The sequence below is a fragment of the Numida meleagris genome, chromosome 3, assembly GCF_002078875.1.
Source record: "Numida meleagris isolate 19003 breed g44 Domestic line chromosome 3, NumMel1.0, whole genome shotgun sequence".
NCBI lineage: Eukaryota > Metazoa > Chordata > Aves > Galliformes > Numididae > Numida > Numida meleagris.
The window spans coordinates 99,661,438-99,679,028 of NC_034411.1; the positions used below are offsets into that span (position 1 = coordinate 99,661,438).

The window sequence follows — 17,591 nt, forward strand, 5'->3', positions numbered from 1 at the left end:
AAGTCATTAAAATTGAAAGAGAAAATGATGCAGTGGCGAGTTTTCCATTGTTCACCCACTTGGCGTTTAGTCAAGACATGCACATAGCATTCCTGCTTAAGCAAGATGAAAATGGTCAAAAAGGCATAACAAACTCAAAAGAAATAAGGGCAACCTTTCAATTAAAACCATTACATTACTAGCAAAGTCCTTCCTTTACATCAGAAATCAGACAAGAGAAAAAAAAGGAATGGAGTAGTAAACAAAAATATCATCAGCCGTAGTTTGAACAAATGTGGCAGTCTGTAGAGGCTGTGAAGGAAAACTTCAATTCTTTCTCTCTGTAGAAGACCTAATTGATTTACCACTCCTCTTTATCCTCTTTTCCAGTCTTAAGTTGTAATCTTTTCTTCCTGCTTAACATACTATACCTATCCCCATTTGCCGTATTATCCTCAATAATAAAAATATGGTGATATAAAAGCTAATTGATTTCAGTTGTGGTTTTATGGTTGGTTTTCGGGCATGTTTCAATGAGCTTCTGGGTAATGACCTATGAGCTGAAACACATGGTTCTCCAAAGATGTATCAGACCATCTAGCACAACCAAAAAAACGTCAGCAACAATAGAATAAAAAAATATATTTTTAAAATTGTATTAAATGCTTCACACAGGTCACAAAGGAGAATAGACAGGAAGCCATGAAGACAAAGTAGCTATGAGCACTGCTGTATCTAAGAATTTGCAAAGTCAGCATTATTTAAAATAAAGAAGAATTACTGGAAGAAAAAAAGATTCAAAATGCATTCAAAAATGTAAGTGTTAATACCACTGTACATTTGGAATATCTAAAAAATGGGAAATCTCTTTCATGTACATAGAATATCTAAAAAGTGGGAAATATCATAGAACCATAGAATCACCAAGGTTGGAAAAGACCTCCAAGATCATCCAGTCCGTCCACCTATCACCAATATTTCCCAATAAACCATGTCCCTCAGTACAACATCTGAACATTTCTTGAACACTTCCAGGGACGGTGACTCCACCACCTCCCTGGGCAGCCCCCATTCCAGTACCTGACCACTCTCGGAGAAGAAATTTTTCCTAATATCCAACCTGAATCTCCCCTGGAACAACTTGAAGCCATTCCCTCTAGCCCTATCATAGTTAAGCTGGAGAAGAGGCCAACTCCCACCCCGCCACAACCTCCTTTCAGGTAGCTATAGAAAGCTCAGGTCTCAGGTCTCCCCTGAGCCTCCTTTTCTCCAGACTGAACAATCCCAGCTCCCTCAGCCACTCCTCATAAGGCCTGTGCTCCAGACCCCTCATAGCTTTGTTGCCCTTCTCTGGACTTGCTCCAGGGCCTCGACATCTTTCTTGTAGTGGGGGGCCCAAAACTCAACACAGTACTTGAGGTGCGGCATCACCAGAGCTGACCGAGTACAGATGGACGACTACTTCCCTGCTCCTATGGCAATGCTATTTCTGATATAAGCTAGGATGCCAATGGCTTCTTGGCTACCTGGGCACACTGCCGGCTCATGTTTAGTCGAGCGCTGACCAACACATCCAGGTCCATTTCTTCCACACAATCTTCCAGTCACTCTGCCTGTAGAGTTGCATGGGGTTGTTGTGGCCAAAGTGCAGGACCTGGCACTTGGTCTTCTTGAACTTCATCCCATTAGCCTCAGCTCAGCAATCAAGCCTGTTCAGAGCCCTCTGAAGGGGATTCCTACTTCCAGGCAGATTGACACTTCCTTCCAGCTTGGTGTCATCTGCAAACACACTGAGAGTGCACTCAATGCCCTCATCCAGGTCATCAATAAAGATATTGAACAGGACAGGTTCCACTACTGACCCCTGGGAACTCCACTCATGACCAGCTGCCAGCTCCATTTAACTACATTCACATTCACAATATCTTCCATATGCGAGTAGTCCACGCTGATGAAAGGATCAATACTTCAGTCCTTCAATGTGTGAAAGGGTACTGACAAAGAGTTAACAACTTCATTTGTTTCATTTACCACAAATGCAACAGGCATACTGCACCCACCTGTGCTTTGTCCAAATGAAGGCAAATGCTGATATACTAGATTCACAGAAGAGTTGTAAAAAATGAAAGATTTAGAAAAAAATAAAAAGATCAGAAAACTCCAGACAAGTTGAAGTGGCCTCTGCAGAATGTGTGGCAAAAAAAACTTTTACAATTATCTCTTTAGTACAGCAGGAAAAAAAAAGTCTCTAAGCTGGAATTTCAAAATTGCATAAACTCAGTCTAGCAAAAGAAGCATTTAAAAAAATAAACACAGAATAACTAGCCGCTAGAACAAGTATTACTGTAGCTTCACAAGTCACCCTTAATCTCCCCCTGGAAAACAAAGACTGTATCCTATAGAAATGCTGACATAAAAAAAATAAAACAAAAAAATGCTTGGGAAGGAGTCTGATCTGTCTCGTACAGAATATCCAGCGTATTAACAGCATTACTTTGGGCTGAACTATTTATCAGAGTCCCACCATGATACACCTCTGCCTACACACTTCCCACCACCCAGTATCACCCCTTCCTTTGAATCTTTAAGACTGAGGAACTGAATCTCATCTTCCAGGTGGTATCTGATTTCTGTTGACTCCAAGAAATAGGGAAGATCACATCTGAGCTCTCATATTGAGCACACAGTCACCTAAAACCTCATCATACCTCAAATCACTAGGTGCAAAAGGACAACTAACATAGTTATGCAAAAGGCTACTGACAAGTATAAAAAGCCCATTCATTTCTCCAGCTGAGATTTTCTTTCAATTTCTTTGCCAGCTGAGCACTACTCATTCATCTCCCTTTAAGTTCATTTACCACTGGCCCAACTAATCTGAAAAGTTATCCTTCTACCTTTCAGATGTCCTTTTATTAGTAGCACAGAATGAGCAACAATGAAAGTAGCTGCTACGGCATGTTTCACACACAAAAAATGCAAATAACTTCTACATGTGACCATAAAGACTGTTCTGTACTAAATCAGACCTATGGCTGCCCACTCTTCTTTCCCAACCCATATTCCATACTGTAATTATTGTGACATTTGTGTATAATGTCTCTTACAAAAACACGAATTTTTAAAAATTAATACTGAAGAGTAAGTAGAAGGTAAAGGTGAGGAAGGGGACCCACTGTCAAACCCCAGAAAGTTCCTGTCTTTCTCACTAACAATTATGAGTTGCAGAAGGCAGCACTAAATCCCTATGCTTTAACTCCCCTTTTACATGTAAGCATTGTTCACACATTCTGTCATATCAAGCGACACACAAGTAGAAGAGGCTTCCAATTGCTTTGCTGGCCTGTTACCTGCCTCTCCTTGCTTCTGCTAATATAATGAAACAGTGGGGGATACGGTGATATCAGCTTCCTAAATTCCCACTCATTTAAAATATCAATGGCACCCTGGAAGTTCAACCTACGTAGCCTTCCATCACTCCAGAGTAACTGCCCTATCCTAGCTACTTTGCCTTCCTTCCATATCTTCTCATCACTTGAGAATTTCTTGATTGTTTCTTGATTAATTCATGTATAAGTATCAAGTTTTTTGCAGTCCTTTACCTATATTAAATGTCAGTACCTCTAAGAGAAACAGAAATGTACAGAAACATTATGGGAATTAAAATTCTAAGTAAAAGGTACAGCATTAAGCTGAAAAATGCTTCATACATAAAAGTTAGAGGAAAGAGATCTCTGATAAATACCTTCTCAGGAACTGTTATGATAATTTTTCATTGCACACTTCCATTTGAAAATTATTACCTGAATTCTAAGACAAGAACAGTTGCAAGCTGGTTAAACAGCTGTTTCATTTCCCAAACCCAGCGCATGGTAGATGCTAAATCATCTGACCTGACCAATTGCTTCAAACACTTCTTGAATTTGTTTTATGAATTTGGGCTCCAGCCCAAAAGCTTTCTGCTAAGTTCTTCTTACGGAGCAACCACAACAACCTTCAGAGAGCCATCAGCAGATCCTTCTCTTTACACCTACTCATCTTAAGATAGTATAGAAACTATATTAGAATCCTAAAAACAAAAAGAAACAAACAAAACATTTCAAAACACATACACAGGGGATGTTACCCCCTACATCATTCGTCTGGAATAAATGAGAAATAGCTCCTGAAATGCTCAAGGCACAGTGACAGAAAGAGTTTCAAGTAATTACTAGCAGCAATCATACAAGAAGACAACATTTCCTTCTCATTTGAGTACAGGCCCTCTGCCCACCTCAGTGCAGGGTCAGGTCTAACAACTGAGACCTCAGCATGACTGTCAATATTTCCCAGTAGGCATGAAATTCTCTTTAAACAATGGAATGACCCTGGTTGGAAGAGACCCACAAGAATCATCACATGCAACTCCTGACTCCACACAGGACCATTCAAAAACCAAACCATATTTCTGAGAGTATTGTTCATACGTTTCTTGAAATGCAGCAGCATCATGCCATAACCATTGCCCTGGGCAGCCCGTTCCAGGGCCCAAGCACCCGCTGGTGCAGAACCTTTCCCTAACCACCACCTGCCCCTCCCCTGATGGAGCCCCACACTGTTCCTTTGGGCCCTGTCACTGTCACCAGAGATAGGATTCAATGAATAACAAAAAGTATTCACTAAGTTCTGGCACTCTTATAAGTTATTCCACTTGTAATATTTTTATTCTAGTACAGCAGGAACACTAAAACAATATCCAGAGAGAGAAAAAAATGACACTTCATAGGAAAATATGAATAAACAGCTCTGGAAAATTAGCATGATGCAGAATAGAGAACAACAACAACAAAAAAACATCTCCTCCATCATCTTTTCATTTCAGACTAAGTTAGTGAACACAATATCTCAAGCTCTTAAGGAAATACCTAAGAAATCTCTTATCGCTCTTTTGTGCTTGGTAGTAAAGATACATGACAAAGCACAGGTAAAATTTTATGTTAGAAATATCTTTTAACCAAGTTTCACTGGGCAAAAATAAAATGCAGAATTGATAGCTTATGCTACAGACATGAGAGTACATTCTTTCAATTCCAGGCTTTCAGCCAGATGGAAATTACAACACAGTTTATCATTTAAATTATTACAGCGCCTAGAAACCATATGCAGTGGCCCAGAACACTTCTCTGTGGAGCATCTTATTCAGTATGCAAAAGCCTGGTAGCAAATAGAAGCTTGCAGCACAATGAATTTTAGGATTAGCACAAGTAAAATAAACACGAGAAGAGTATCTTGTTCTCTTCTGAACTGGAATACTGAGACTTCAAGGTTCCATGAAAATCTCTCCTATCCCCAGAGCCAACTCCTCTACTCAAACAACTATTTTTCTTTGTATACTGACAGAAGTAAAAAGAAGAGAAAGATTTACAGGGTGGTATGTTCAGGAAATTATCTTTAAAAACTGTAAAATAAAAAAGACCAAATTTTGCCATGAATTTCTCCCTAACACTGTATCAACTGTGCTTCACCTGAAAATTCTTCAAATAGATCCACTTACCTTTGTGACAGCTTTTGAAGAAAAGGTTATTTTATCAATAAAAGTGATTATATCATCCGGATCAAGTCTATCTAAGTACTTTGAACACACATCATATGCATGTAGCCATTCATCCATGGTTTCTGGTATTTTTTTAATGAGATGGTGATCACCATTCCAAAAAAGATTATGTAACCAAACGGCATAAAGAGAGCTTGGTGATAGCACACCGCCATCTTTTTTAGGGATTTTGGGAGCCAGTTTGGAAATAGATAAAATATTTTGACTTGTAAGTGTAGGCTCCAGTGTTTCCAAAGGGTTTTCATTTTCATCCATTAGCTTTTTGTAATTAAGACCTATCGGCAAAGAGAAAAAGGCAAATGAAATAAAAGTTATTCAAATTTAGATCTTCATATTTCTGCGTAAAACAGTACTAAACTAGTATCTGCAGAACTAGAAAACTCTCACTCCTCCTCCATTTACAATCATGCATACAGACTAGGGAGGAATATGGGTTTGTATGCAAGTAACACCAGGATTTTATGCTGTCCTAATGTATACAAAATCTAGTCTCTGGAACATATTTTAGAAGTACATATCAATCGGAAAAAAAAAGCAAATTCTTAAAGATGTATGCAGTAGAATCACGTGACTTTTTTCTTTTTGATATGAACTCTATGAAATCTCAGTGGTATCTTAGATACTATTAATAAACAAACTGAAAATTGTATTCAAAATTTCAAAATACGTTCCAGCACTTCACTTTTATATGCACTGTCTAATAACATCAGAGATAAATAATGCTCTTCTGCAAAGGCAGAAGGTAGCATCAAAGCAAAAAAACAAAATAAAATTACCCTCTACAAAACTGCTTGAAGTTTTTGACATATTATGTAATTTTGAGTATTGAAAGAGGAACTATTATTCTCAAAATTACTTAAGACAGTTCATGTCAAACTTTCAGGTTTATGCTTTGAGATGTCTGTATTTCTACTTAAAAAATTCACTACAAATTATTGCTAATAATTTAGACCTGCATCACCAATATAATTTTTAAATTTTTTTTTCTTGCTATGATAGTCTAAATTTCTTGTAATACAGAGAAAAGGAACTTATTCTTCTATAAGGCTTCTATAAGGCATGACACTTAACTAATAAATTACCTGCATGCATACTCATTGACAAAAAATTGCCTAGCAAGTACAAATTCAATAAGCATATTCATGTCAGCATAACAGAATAATAAGTATAGCTAGAAAAACAAACAAAATAAAATATACATAGAAACTCTTATACCTGGTGCAACTGCTTTGAACTTTTTCAGGAGTCTGATGTGAGTTTCAGGCTTCACAGCATGCTTCACAACTTCTGAACAGCCACAATTTTCAAGGAGTGTGAAATAATAAAGCAACCGCGGGTGATCTCTACCTTCAATACTTGGGTAAACATATTTAACCATGTGTTCATATAAGGTTTCAGGACTTGTTTTCAAAGTCTCAAAAAGACCAAGACCTTGCGCTCTTTCTTCTATTTCCAGTGTGGATAACCTGCATTTAGATAGAATTTTGCTTTAAAGGCTTGGACATGTCATGAATGTGAAGTGAATACTCACGAAGACAGAACAATACCTTTATTTGTTTACACGGTGAAGTCAGTAAAATTCAACTTTTTATGTGATTTTCAAAGTGTAAATACTTATACATAAAGGTTTCAATAGTTTCAATTCTTCATAAATAAAAGTTAAGGAATTCTTCAATTCGTTATCTGTTTACTTGGACACACAAACTAAGGGTGATGCATACTGAAATGGGATTCAAAGAAGCACTTCAAATCCCCAATTATAGCTAAATGTAAAGGTAGACTTACATGCAGTGGATGTGTATAGGAAGCCCTTAAAAACAACAATCAGAAAAACAACACGGCGCCTGAGGCTGAGAGACGCTAGAGAATCTTACACTCAATCAGTTCTTCCAATCTAGTACATTGTATTTTCTGTAGCAGATGAGAATCTGTGCATGTTTTGAGAGAGATTATCATAGAAAATTGGTTCTTGCCCTTTCTGACACTATCACTCATACTTAGTGTATTTAATTTGACAGTTTTATTACAGTGACTTTCGAATTGTCATCCATGGAAAGTTATGAAAATGCCAGCAAATCTCAGGTTGACCTCAGCCAGTCTCACATTTTCCCCTCAACTAGGATAAAAATGGATGTATATCAGTGAAGTCTCATCTTGAATTTGTACATTTGTCATCAGAAAGGTAACTAAAACCTAAGTAAAGAAGTCACTTATTGATGACTATCACCTTGTCTCTCTCCTGCATCCAGCCATGGACCGTGTTAGGTAGTTTTTTTCAGTTTGAGATTGGATGTCTTTTAACCACATTTTACAATCACTACCTTTAGAATTGATTCCATTAAAATTCTGACTTCTTTTCCTCAGCATGTAAGCCATAAGCGACACACGTTTCTGTTTGACATTCAAATAAAACATGTCTAAGCTTCACTCTTAAAAATGAGTTTCATACAATAAATACCAAAGACACAACCTTCTCTGTTTGAAATAAATCTCTGATTTCTAAGGGAGAAGTTATTTTTATGTCTAGAACTTAGCTCAACATTAGGCTACGAAGCTTGTAGCATTAATTTAAGTCTCTAAATTCTTATTGTTTAAATACAATGGTTCTAACGTATTAAGGGGAAAAATGGATGATACTGATGTAAATGAAGTGCTACGCACTCTTAATAACAGACAAAACTGACACTTGGAACTGATTTATTTCAGTAGAGTGATAAGTTTTTCGGTCCATACCCAAAAATCAAACTATAGGCTGAATAGATATTAAGCTTTAATTGGCAGAGTTTTGCTGTATGTTTTTTTTGTTTGTTTGTTTTGTTATTTGTTGGAGGAGGGAACTGGAAGGGCTCATTATACCACTCAGAAAGATTCTGGAATAGAATTCATAAAGACAAACATAAAATTTACTGTTGATCAAATCATAAAAGGCATTTTAAGAGTTTGGAGATCAAATTTGACCAGATCCTTCCAAAGACACAATTACGTTTTCAATGAATTATATATATTTTTTCAAATTCAAAGCACATCAGAAACACGTTAGTTTGCCATCAACTAATCAAATATTTAATACAAATGATCTAGGTCCTTCATTTGAGCTTCTGTCTATAAAGGCTGCCTTATAGCAACACTGCATATTTGGTTGAAGAGATTATGTCTTAGAATAAACTTCATTTCAGAATGAGTGCATAATGAGTCATACATTATTAATGCCATAATCCCAAGACTAAAATACACTGTAATGGCCATATGCTGTCAATCAACTTTAAAACAAGATTGTGATACAACAAAAACATACTCAGCAGCATATTATCCTATTATGTATCAATTTTCTTTTTTTGAACTTCATTAGGGAAATAGTTGTTACTTTGTACTTCAGTGATTTCAGAATTCTATGAATATTAACAGAAGACCTAACAAAAAGTGCTAGAAAACTGGTGCAGAACACCCTCGGTATTTTAGTCTCAGATAAATCAGCTGTTTCTTTCACATTCACCCCAATGTTGCCAGATTTACACCCTGACTCTCTATTTAGTTTAAAACACTACATCATTTAGCAGCATCAAAGTTTTGACAATACAACTTCTCTGATTTCTAGAGGAAGCAAAGTAAATCCCAGAATGGTATTTCAAGTTCTCACTTCTTGTACCAGAATCTATCAGGCTTTTTTTTTTTATGCCTCATATTCTATAAAACATTTTAATGTTTTTTAGTTAATAGTTCATGTTAAGAGAGGTAGAAACAATACTGTAAGCTAGTGCTGCTGTCACAGTTTAAAATTTGAAACCAACTAATTTCATCATGTCTGTCAGAACAATAGATAACAGCTGCTATATTGCACAGAGGGCTCTACATCACTGTCATCCAAATGCACTATTTTGGCAAGTAGCTTGGTCTTCCACTGAACAGGTTTATTTCTCTTTGAATATGCTAAAGTACTTGTATGACTGACAAGATATCAAAGTCTGAAAAGAGAAAAAAAGACACAAACTAAATCTGGAATGGAAAGGAGAAGAATCCCATTGATATCAATGAGAGGTATGGCTGGCCACAGCCTTGTAGTCTACAAAAATGGCAAAGAACTCTTGTAGAAAATTGTTTCTATTAGAAAGAAAAAAAAATGGAGCTCAGATAGATGAAGAACATGACTGAGAAGCTCAAATTTATTTTGCTTGTGATTATTTAGGAGAGCTCAATAAATATAAAAGGAGCATATAGTTAGGAGGGAGATCAATTTTTTACATGGTCTTATAGTAATAGTACAAGGGGATACGACTTTAAACTAAAACAGGGGAGATGTAGACTAGATGTTAGAGGGAAATGTTTATCTCAGAGACTGGTGAGGCACTGTAACAGGCTGTGGATACCCCACCCCTGAAGACTTCCAAGGTGAGGTAGGATGTGACCCTAGGCAGCCTGATCTAGCAGTTGGCAACCCTGCCCACAGCAGGGGGATTGGAACTAGATGATATTTAAGGTCCCTTCCAACCCAAGCCATTCTGTGACTCAATAAAATATTATCATGCCTCAGAACACTTTCCAAGGAACTGTAAAAATACTTTGCTATCAAGGGCTTGATAACTTGGTACTTACAATAAAATGCTCATGGACTCATTTATAACACATTCTCATGGCGAATTACAAAAGCATCATAGGGAAAAGACAAAACAGAAATCCACAACCTGTCGCAACGCAAGAAATATGAAAACACAAGCCTATGTTTGCCCTCAACATACCATCATTTTCTCTTGGGTTAGGACGTACCTCTATGTAACAGACTTCCACATGAATATGCAGGGAAGAAAACTTACCCACTGTCCGTGAATAAAAACTCCAGATGGATCATATAAACTTCCCAAAGTGGAATACTGTATCTCTGAGCCAAAGAAACAGCAATCTTGTAAACGTTTTCTTCAAGTGTTCTTATAGAAAAGAGACATAAAATAGAACAAAGGAAAATTACACTAAGCTCCTAGAGACATGACAATAAGTCATAATCTACATTACAAGAGTAATGATTTTTGTTAATCTTTCTCCTCATAAACCAATAAATTAGTTTTAATCATAGCTAAATAAAATTACACAAAGCATGTTTTCTTGCATTTGTTATATTCAATGTTCCATTTGGGGAAAAAGTTAAAACACATCAAAATACAGAAGTATTTTGAAGATGAGCACTGCTCCATATACACCCTGGTTCTCAGTGGCAGTTGGGCTTAACCTTTTTGCTACAGAAAAATCTCAGTTTTGCTTTTATTTTGATTACCAAATAATAAGTGAACAGATGTATCACAGCTCTTATCTGATTTAGTTACAGAACATTAAGTGTTTTGGCACAGCTGGCACTTAGGTATATAGAAGTTCACAAACAGAAGCATTTCTAGCATTTACAGACTTAAAGTGTGAAGGTATCCAGTTACACTCTAAGTGTCCTAAAAAAACTAATAATTATTTTTTGATTATTATATATCCCTTTAACAGAACAATCTGTTAAGTGATAAAAGCCTGAAGTTAACTTCATATGAATTCTTCTTAATCCATTCAAATAAATACACGTCGTTCTTGTTTTCATGTTGGTACAGGAACAAAACAAAACTATTAAGGCAAATGCTACTTCCCCCCCAAGACAATTCCATGAAACACTCTCTGTTTACATTTACATTGTAAAAAGTTTTTCATGACAGATCAATTATTTAATTACGAAAACTGCTGTCTATATCATTTTAGATTCTTGGTTAAGAAATCATGGGGGACAAAAGGAGGAAAAATGCAACAATCTAGTAGAAAATATAACTGCAATTGTCCGTAAACCAGTTTACTAACTGATATTAGCTTCACTTTTCTACAGAGCCATGTTAAAAATAACTTATTCCATAAACTTAAGTGGCTTTTACTTCTTATGTAGATTCATTACATCCTATGAGGGAACAACTTTTGACACAGCATTTTCCGTACCATCACTGCAGACCATTTATGGCAACAAAAGGAAAGCAAGAAAAAAAAAACAGATTAGACAGGATGTCCTCCCTGTTCTTGTTTTGTCATTCAGAAATGTAGATCTATAGCATAATCTGAACGACGCTAAACAAGGCACGATCTTCTCCACACCTTTAATGAAGTAACACATTCATACAGCTTAGTTCTGATTTTTACACGCTTAATTCAATGTAACACTACATTCCACTGTGACAGTTGCTGCAAATATTGCTGAAAAGGAAGAAAAATGCCAGGAAAGAATATAAGACTAAGATAAAAAAAAAAAAAAAAAAAAAAGGAACAACAACAACAAAAAAAAACAAAGAAAACAATACACTTCTACATATCATGACAACCCTTGAAAAATACTAGGCAGGTTAGTTACACTGAATAATGGGTAAGAAACAAAAACATCAAAAGAAGAAAATATATATTTAATATAAATACGTATTGAAATACCTTTAAGAACAAAAACAACTACAGCAGAAAGAAAGAAAACATCCAAAACCAAAACAACTCTCCAGTCTCTTCTGCTCTAATGGCAACAACACATTCTCTCTGATTTTTCACCACAGCTTTATTCCCAATCCTAAATGCCTGCCACTGCAAGCTTGAGACTTGTCAGAGAAACCCCCACTGAAGGCTACTTTGCAGGTACAGTTATGATTTACTTCCTGATGCACTGTTGCACCGAGAGTGGCACAAAACAGAAAGGAGAAGCTCTGGTGGATGGTTCTTAGCCATCCTCTCTGTGTAATTACGTGCACAGCACATAAAAAGCATCTAAAACTAAGCCTGTGCATTACCGCTCAGCTGGGATTTTCGATGACCATCTTCAAGCTCCCAGAAATAGGCCTTCAGAAGCTCAGAGTAGTTTCCCGCCACCATGTTGTTCTGTTAAATCTCTGCTGTATTATATACATGTGCATGGGTGCACGCACAATTGTTATATGCATCAGTCAACTACAGAAAGCATTACAACCAGTACTGGATTCAGTCATAATGAGATGAGACTGACGTCTCCAGTCACCTGCCCTCAGATTTAGAAAGCAAAAACATCATCATCATCTAAGCTGGAGAAGTGAAATGAAGATTTAAGCCAAGAGCCTCTATTTTCCACTCATGTCTGAAGCAGGAAAATAAAACAGAAGGTTACTGCTATTTAAGTTCTGCAGCAGCAAAGCATGAGGGAGAAAAAGCTGTCTACAGTGGTAACAGAGCAGAGAAGTACATCAAAATCATACGGAATGGTTCAGAAACTAACGTCACTGTTAAAAGCCATAGCAGACTGTAAGGCTTTTTGTACAGGACCTTCTGATTTAGCCTTCTGGAATGGGACCTGTTTTGTACACACCAAAATCATTCTGAGAATCTGCCAAGAACAAGGCAAATGATGGAAATTCTGATCACGTCATAAGTGCACAAGCTGTCTAATCCAGAACACTCAAGTATAAAAATCAACTTCCTATTAAAGCATTTAAGAAGTAGAAGCAGTAGGATTTAAGAAGTAGAAGCAGAAGATTGGGAAAAAAAAAAAAAAAGAAAACAACGAAAAAGCTTGGCCTCAACTAAAAAATAGTTTAGAAAGCTTATACAACATGGTTGGCCTAAAACGACAGAGGACTTCAAGTGATTACTCAAGAATTTCCATTCAGTCTTGCTCTAGGTTCTTTTATTCTTTCTCCGATATACTCTTGCTTTATTTTGCTCCCCTCTCGTCCGTCCCCCCCCCCCGAATTGTAAACAGCTTAAAAACTAAACTTGATTAAGCCTGTGAGGCACCTCAATCTTTAAATGCTTAATAAATAACATGCAACAAGTTCTAATGAGAATACATCAAAACACAGAAGATAATACTGACATTATTTAAGCAGTTTTAGCAAACAAATTGTTTGTTGTAGTATAAATCTTTTTTGTAAATGAGGTACCATTTCTTCCAGGTGTTGTTTCTGCAAACAGCATTTCATAAAAGATTCCAAACATGAGCCACTTAATGATAATTCAAAAAATACGTGAGAAAAAAATGCTATATTCAATTTGCACAATGTTTTCATCTAAAAATGCAGCTTAGGACTCAACAGAGAAGATTAAAGCAAGCAACCTGCAAGTTGAACAAGTAATTAATTAGATCTTTGCAACTGCCTAATGAAGTACCACTCAACTACATGCTCTAGAGTCTCATTTTTACTAACCCTAAGTCAGTCCAGCAGCTGTTCAACTGAGATTGCCTTCAAAACATATAGATTTCAATAAATTCAGTGGTTGGCAACCCTGCCTCAGCAGGGTGGTTGGAACTAAATGATCTTTGGGGTCCCCTCCATCCCAAGCTATTCTGTGATTCTATGAAATTTATAACATATTCACAGCTTGAAGAAGTTGCATGAAGAGGTTAATAGAAGGCATTTTTAAAATGAACTTACTATCCTACAGCTTTACTTTCTTTCCAATTCTGGATAACAAAGAGACAAAAGCATTCTATAAAAATCAGAAAAACAAGCACAGGGAAGGTTTCAGTAATCCTAAATGAATACAGAAAAATACCAAATTACTAAAAATATGATAAAGTTAATTTATAATTTCTAATTAATTTAATTAAATGCAATGTAAATTCAATAAGAAGCTGAAGTTTGGGGTTTGCTAGTTTGTTTTGCTACAGTTCATCATAAACTGAATCTTAGACGTATCCTAATAAATTTCAAATAAAGGTTTACAGGAGATCAAAGGAAGAGAACAGAACCTCTACCGATGCCCTGATTTCATACATCCTTGATTTTCTTTTTGTCTGTTAACTGCTTAAAATGAAGTTAGAATTCCATCTCTCATTAAAATGTACAGATCCAAATGTTTGAATAATGTTTCATTTAAGTGGAGTAGTTTAATTGAAAAGACCCCAGTTGTAGCCATCATACAGTGTAAATATCTGAAGGAACTGGTAACTTATCATCCCATCCAAAGGTCAGCACTGTTTTCAATTTGCTTTCCTGCTTTGAAGCTCAAACTAAGTCAATTTAAATAGACTTTACTTACTCTGCCAATCCTAGTATTGTTTCTCTCTTGTACTGTCCATCTGCTGTAAACCTCTGCACATCTACTCCTTTGCCAAGTCCTTGCAGAATCTGAGCTTGTGTGAAATCCAGTAGTCGTTCATTGTAGTAATGCAACTGATTTACCAAAGTTGCAATTTCTTCAGGCCAGTCTGTATAGGCATACTGAGTAACATGCTGTGTGACCAACTTAATCAACTCTTTTGGATCAGCCTGTGAAAATAAATGAAAGCCAACTTTAAATCAAACAAAAAAAACACTTGCATGTTTCTTCAAAAAAATCTACCATCTTATAATTGATTCCAGTGTTCAAAATGGAAATATTTTTTCCATTTTTATTAAATTTCAAGAACAAGAAAATTGCAAACATTATGTAAGGGGTATTTACTATGAATTCATAATTTGTCCTTTTGGAGTATCTTACGCATAAACTTATCTAAATTAACTAAGACTAACAGGTATGTCACTATGATTGAATTTTTTTAAAACCTTCATTTTTTACTAATGTTAAACTAGGCAACTGATTTACAAAACACTTCAACAAGACAAGGAAACTTTGGAAAAGTCTCCATTACAAACACCACAAATAAGTTTAGTCACAGTAACAGATTCTACCTCAAAAGTAAAAATGGAAACTATACTCCAAAGTAATTCCTTTTCTTTTTCACTGATTTTCTCATCTACTTTTACTTTGCAGAACTGATAAAAGGAATAGTCATGTTTTAACTATTGAGCACCGATACTGTCAAAGAACAAGTGCCACAAGATCTGCAAATTATAGACAAGATGTATTGCTTTATTTCATTTACTTTGTATATTAAAAAGTGAAAGCTTCAAGTAACTAAACATTGATCATCATTGTAGGACTGTCTTTGTTTACAGAATAACTTTTATCATAAGTAAAACTTAGTTTTCTGCCTTAGAAACCATGCATCAAGCGTGTATTTAATCAATCACTAACTTCTGCAATCTAAAGCACACACAGCAAGTTACAAATTACAAATACACTTGTATTATAATAATATATATAATATAGTATAATAATATGTGATATTAAACTTATGAGCATACAGTGCACAGTCGGATGCATGAAACATTTGAAACTTGAGGCATGCCTGAACTCTTGTGTTGCTTCCTTGTCATTCTGAATTGATTTTATATACACACTTTTTTCCTTTTCAAGCGTTAGCTGACAGGCTGCTCACCAAGTCATATGAAATGCTACAGGGCATCCTTTTTCCTCTTCAGATGATATTTTTCTGAAGTTCACTAAACATGGCAAACTCACTGATTTTGTAAACAACATCAGTAGTTTTTTCAAGGTTGTTTAGGAGACTGGTAACAAAATAATAAACCCTCAGAAAAGAGGCAAGCAGAGAAGTGCCTCTACAATACAATTATATTGGTTGGAAACCAATAGACTGCTTATTATATAGCCTGGTATCTAATATTAGGTGATAAGCTACAAAATAGAGCACTGGAGGCAGGCAAAATCAGAGCAAGATGAGGAAGCCTTAATATAATTGTCCAAATTCTCTGTACAATCCACTAAGAAAGGCAGGTGTCTCTGACAACCTCTGCAGGTAACTTTGGTTCTCTTTAGCTAGGTTTCCTCACTCCCCATTAAGAAAAGTAGAATCCAGAGTCAGCAGTCTTCTTCCAGTGCACAGCATAATGGATTATTCATGAAGAACACAAAGACAATCTTGAAAAATATTTTCAAACAAGTACATCAGAACAATTCCTTCAGAAATGGCTTCTGAAGATGATAAATTTTTTTAGTAAGTTTCATGCACAGCAAAGTTTTTCACAGTAACACAGAATTTAACTTGAGTATTTACAACAGTAACTTAAAAATAGTAGTAAGGCAGATTCAAACCATACTTTTGGTCGATCTGCATCACACCGGCCACTCATAGGCTTTAAATTTGAAGTTCCTCTTTTAAAAACAAATTCTATCACTTGACTTCCAAACATAATATTCTGACCAAGTTGTCACTCTCTCATCTGATGTCTACCATTGATGCCAACATTCATCCTCCATTTGTTACATTTTCCTAAAAGCATCTTTATGCTATCTTCAACATTGTCTACTTACGCTTCAAAGGAACACCTTTAGGTTATTTAATCAGCTTAATTATTTTCATGCTAATACTTTCAACAAATAGTACCTACAAAGAGGTAGTAAGTCTATCACGACTGCTTTTTTATCGAAGTGAACTGTGCCTTTTCACTATTTTTATCTAAACCTCTTTTAGATAGTTTCAATGCCCGGTTGCAAGAACAATAAAAAACACTGAATCAAAGAGCACTTTATGATACAGTAGTACCAAACCAAATAAAAATTCTTACCCTGTATGAACTGCCTTACACATTTATGTATGTGTATGTGTGTATGTGTAAGGCAAAACAGTGCAACACACTCCTCAGTCTAAGAGATGCAAGTGCAAAATCTAATAGCTGGTAAGTTAACTTACATACATTCAAGATAAAGAAAACACAAGCTTTTGTTGTTCCTTAACTGCAATCCTTTAGTAAGCATTGCATTGAACTCTTCACCACCAGAAATCTTTCAATCAAGAGTTGTCTCCTTCCATCCCTTACAAGATTTATAGCTCAACTCTCAGAGTATGTGAAAACAAGAGAAATCCCACAGCCTACTACTTCATAGAACAACCTGTACTGAGATCTGCTATGAGGTTCTCTAGCGCTTTTTTTAATTTCATGAAAACTATTTCCCAAGTTGCAGTTTCTTGCAACTTACTGGGATCACACAGTTGTTATTCTTTCAGATATGTCATCTCTTACAGCTTTAAAATGCTTTGTTAAATAATGTTGCTTGCACAGCAGTTATTAGGCATTCAACACAGAGAAAACAGAGGTAAAGGGTTCAGCGGTATCAAACTGCATAGAAATTTGCATTTCATAATTTTAAGTATTCATTCTTTAACATTTTTACATTTTTTAAAATAAATTTTTCAAATGATGAGCAAAAATACCTC

General features: G+C 35.9%; 1 protein-coding gene across 10 annotated transcripts in view; it reads right to left on the minus strand.

Moving 5' to 3' along the window:
• Positions 1-17,591, minus strand: part of NBAS (neuroblastoma amplified sequence) — a 168,751-nt gene that overhangs the window by 58,412 nt on the left and 92,748 nt on the right. For 9 of the 10 annotated variants that reach the window (XR_002436333.1, XR_002436332.1, XR_002436334.1 and 6 more), the window contains exons 41-44: positions 14,573-14,802; positions 10,381-10,491; positions 6,788-7,038; positions 5,513-5,847 (exon numbers count right to left, since the gene is read on the minus strand). Coding sequence is in view for 7 of the 10 variants with exons in the window: in XM_021389494.1 (XP_021245169.1) it covers positions 5,513-5,847; positions 6,788-7,038; positions 10,381-10,491; positions 14,573-14,802 (927 nt within the window). In the remaining 3 variants the exon portion in view is untranslated. Of the gene's footprint in view, positions 1-3,907; positions 4,049-5,512; positions 5,848-6,787; positions 7,039-10,380; positions 10,492-14,572; positions 14,803-17,591 lie in introns of those variants that run through there. The other variant, XM_021389499.1, reaches the window with a different exon arrangement.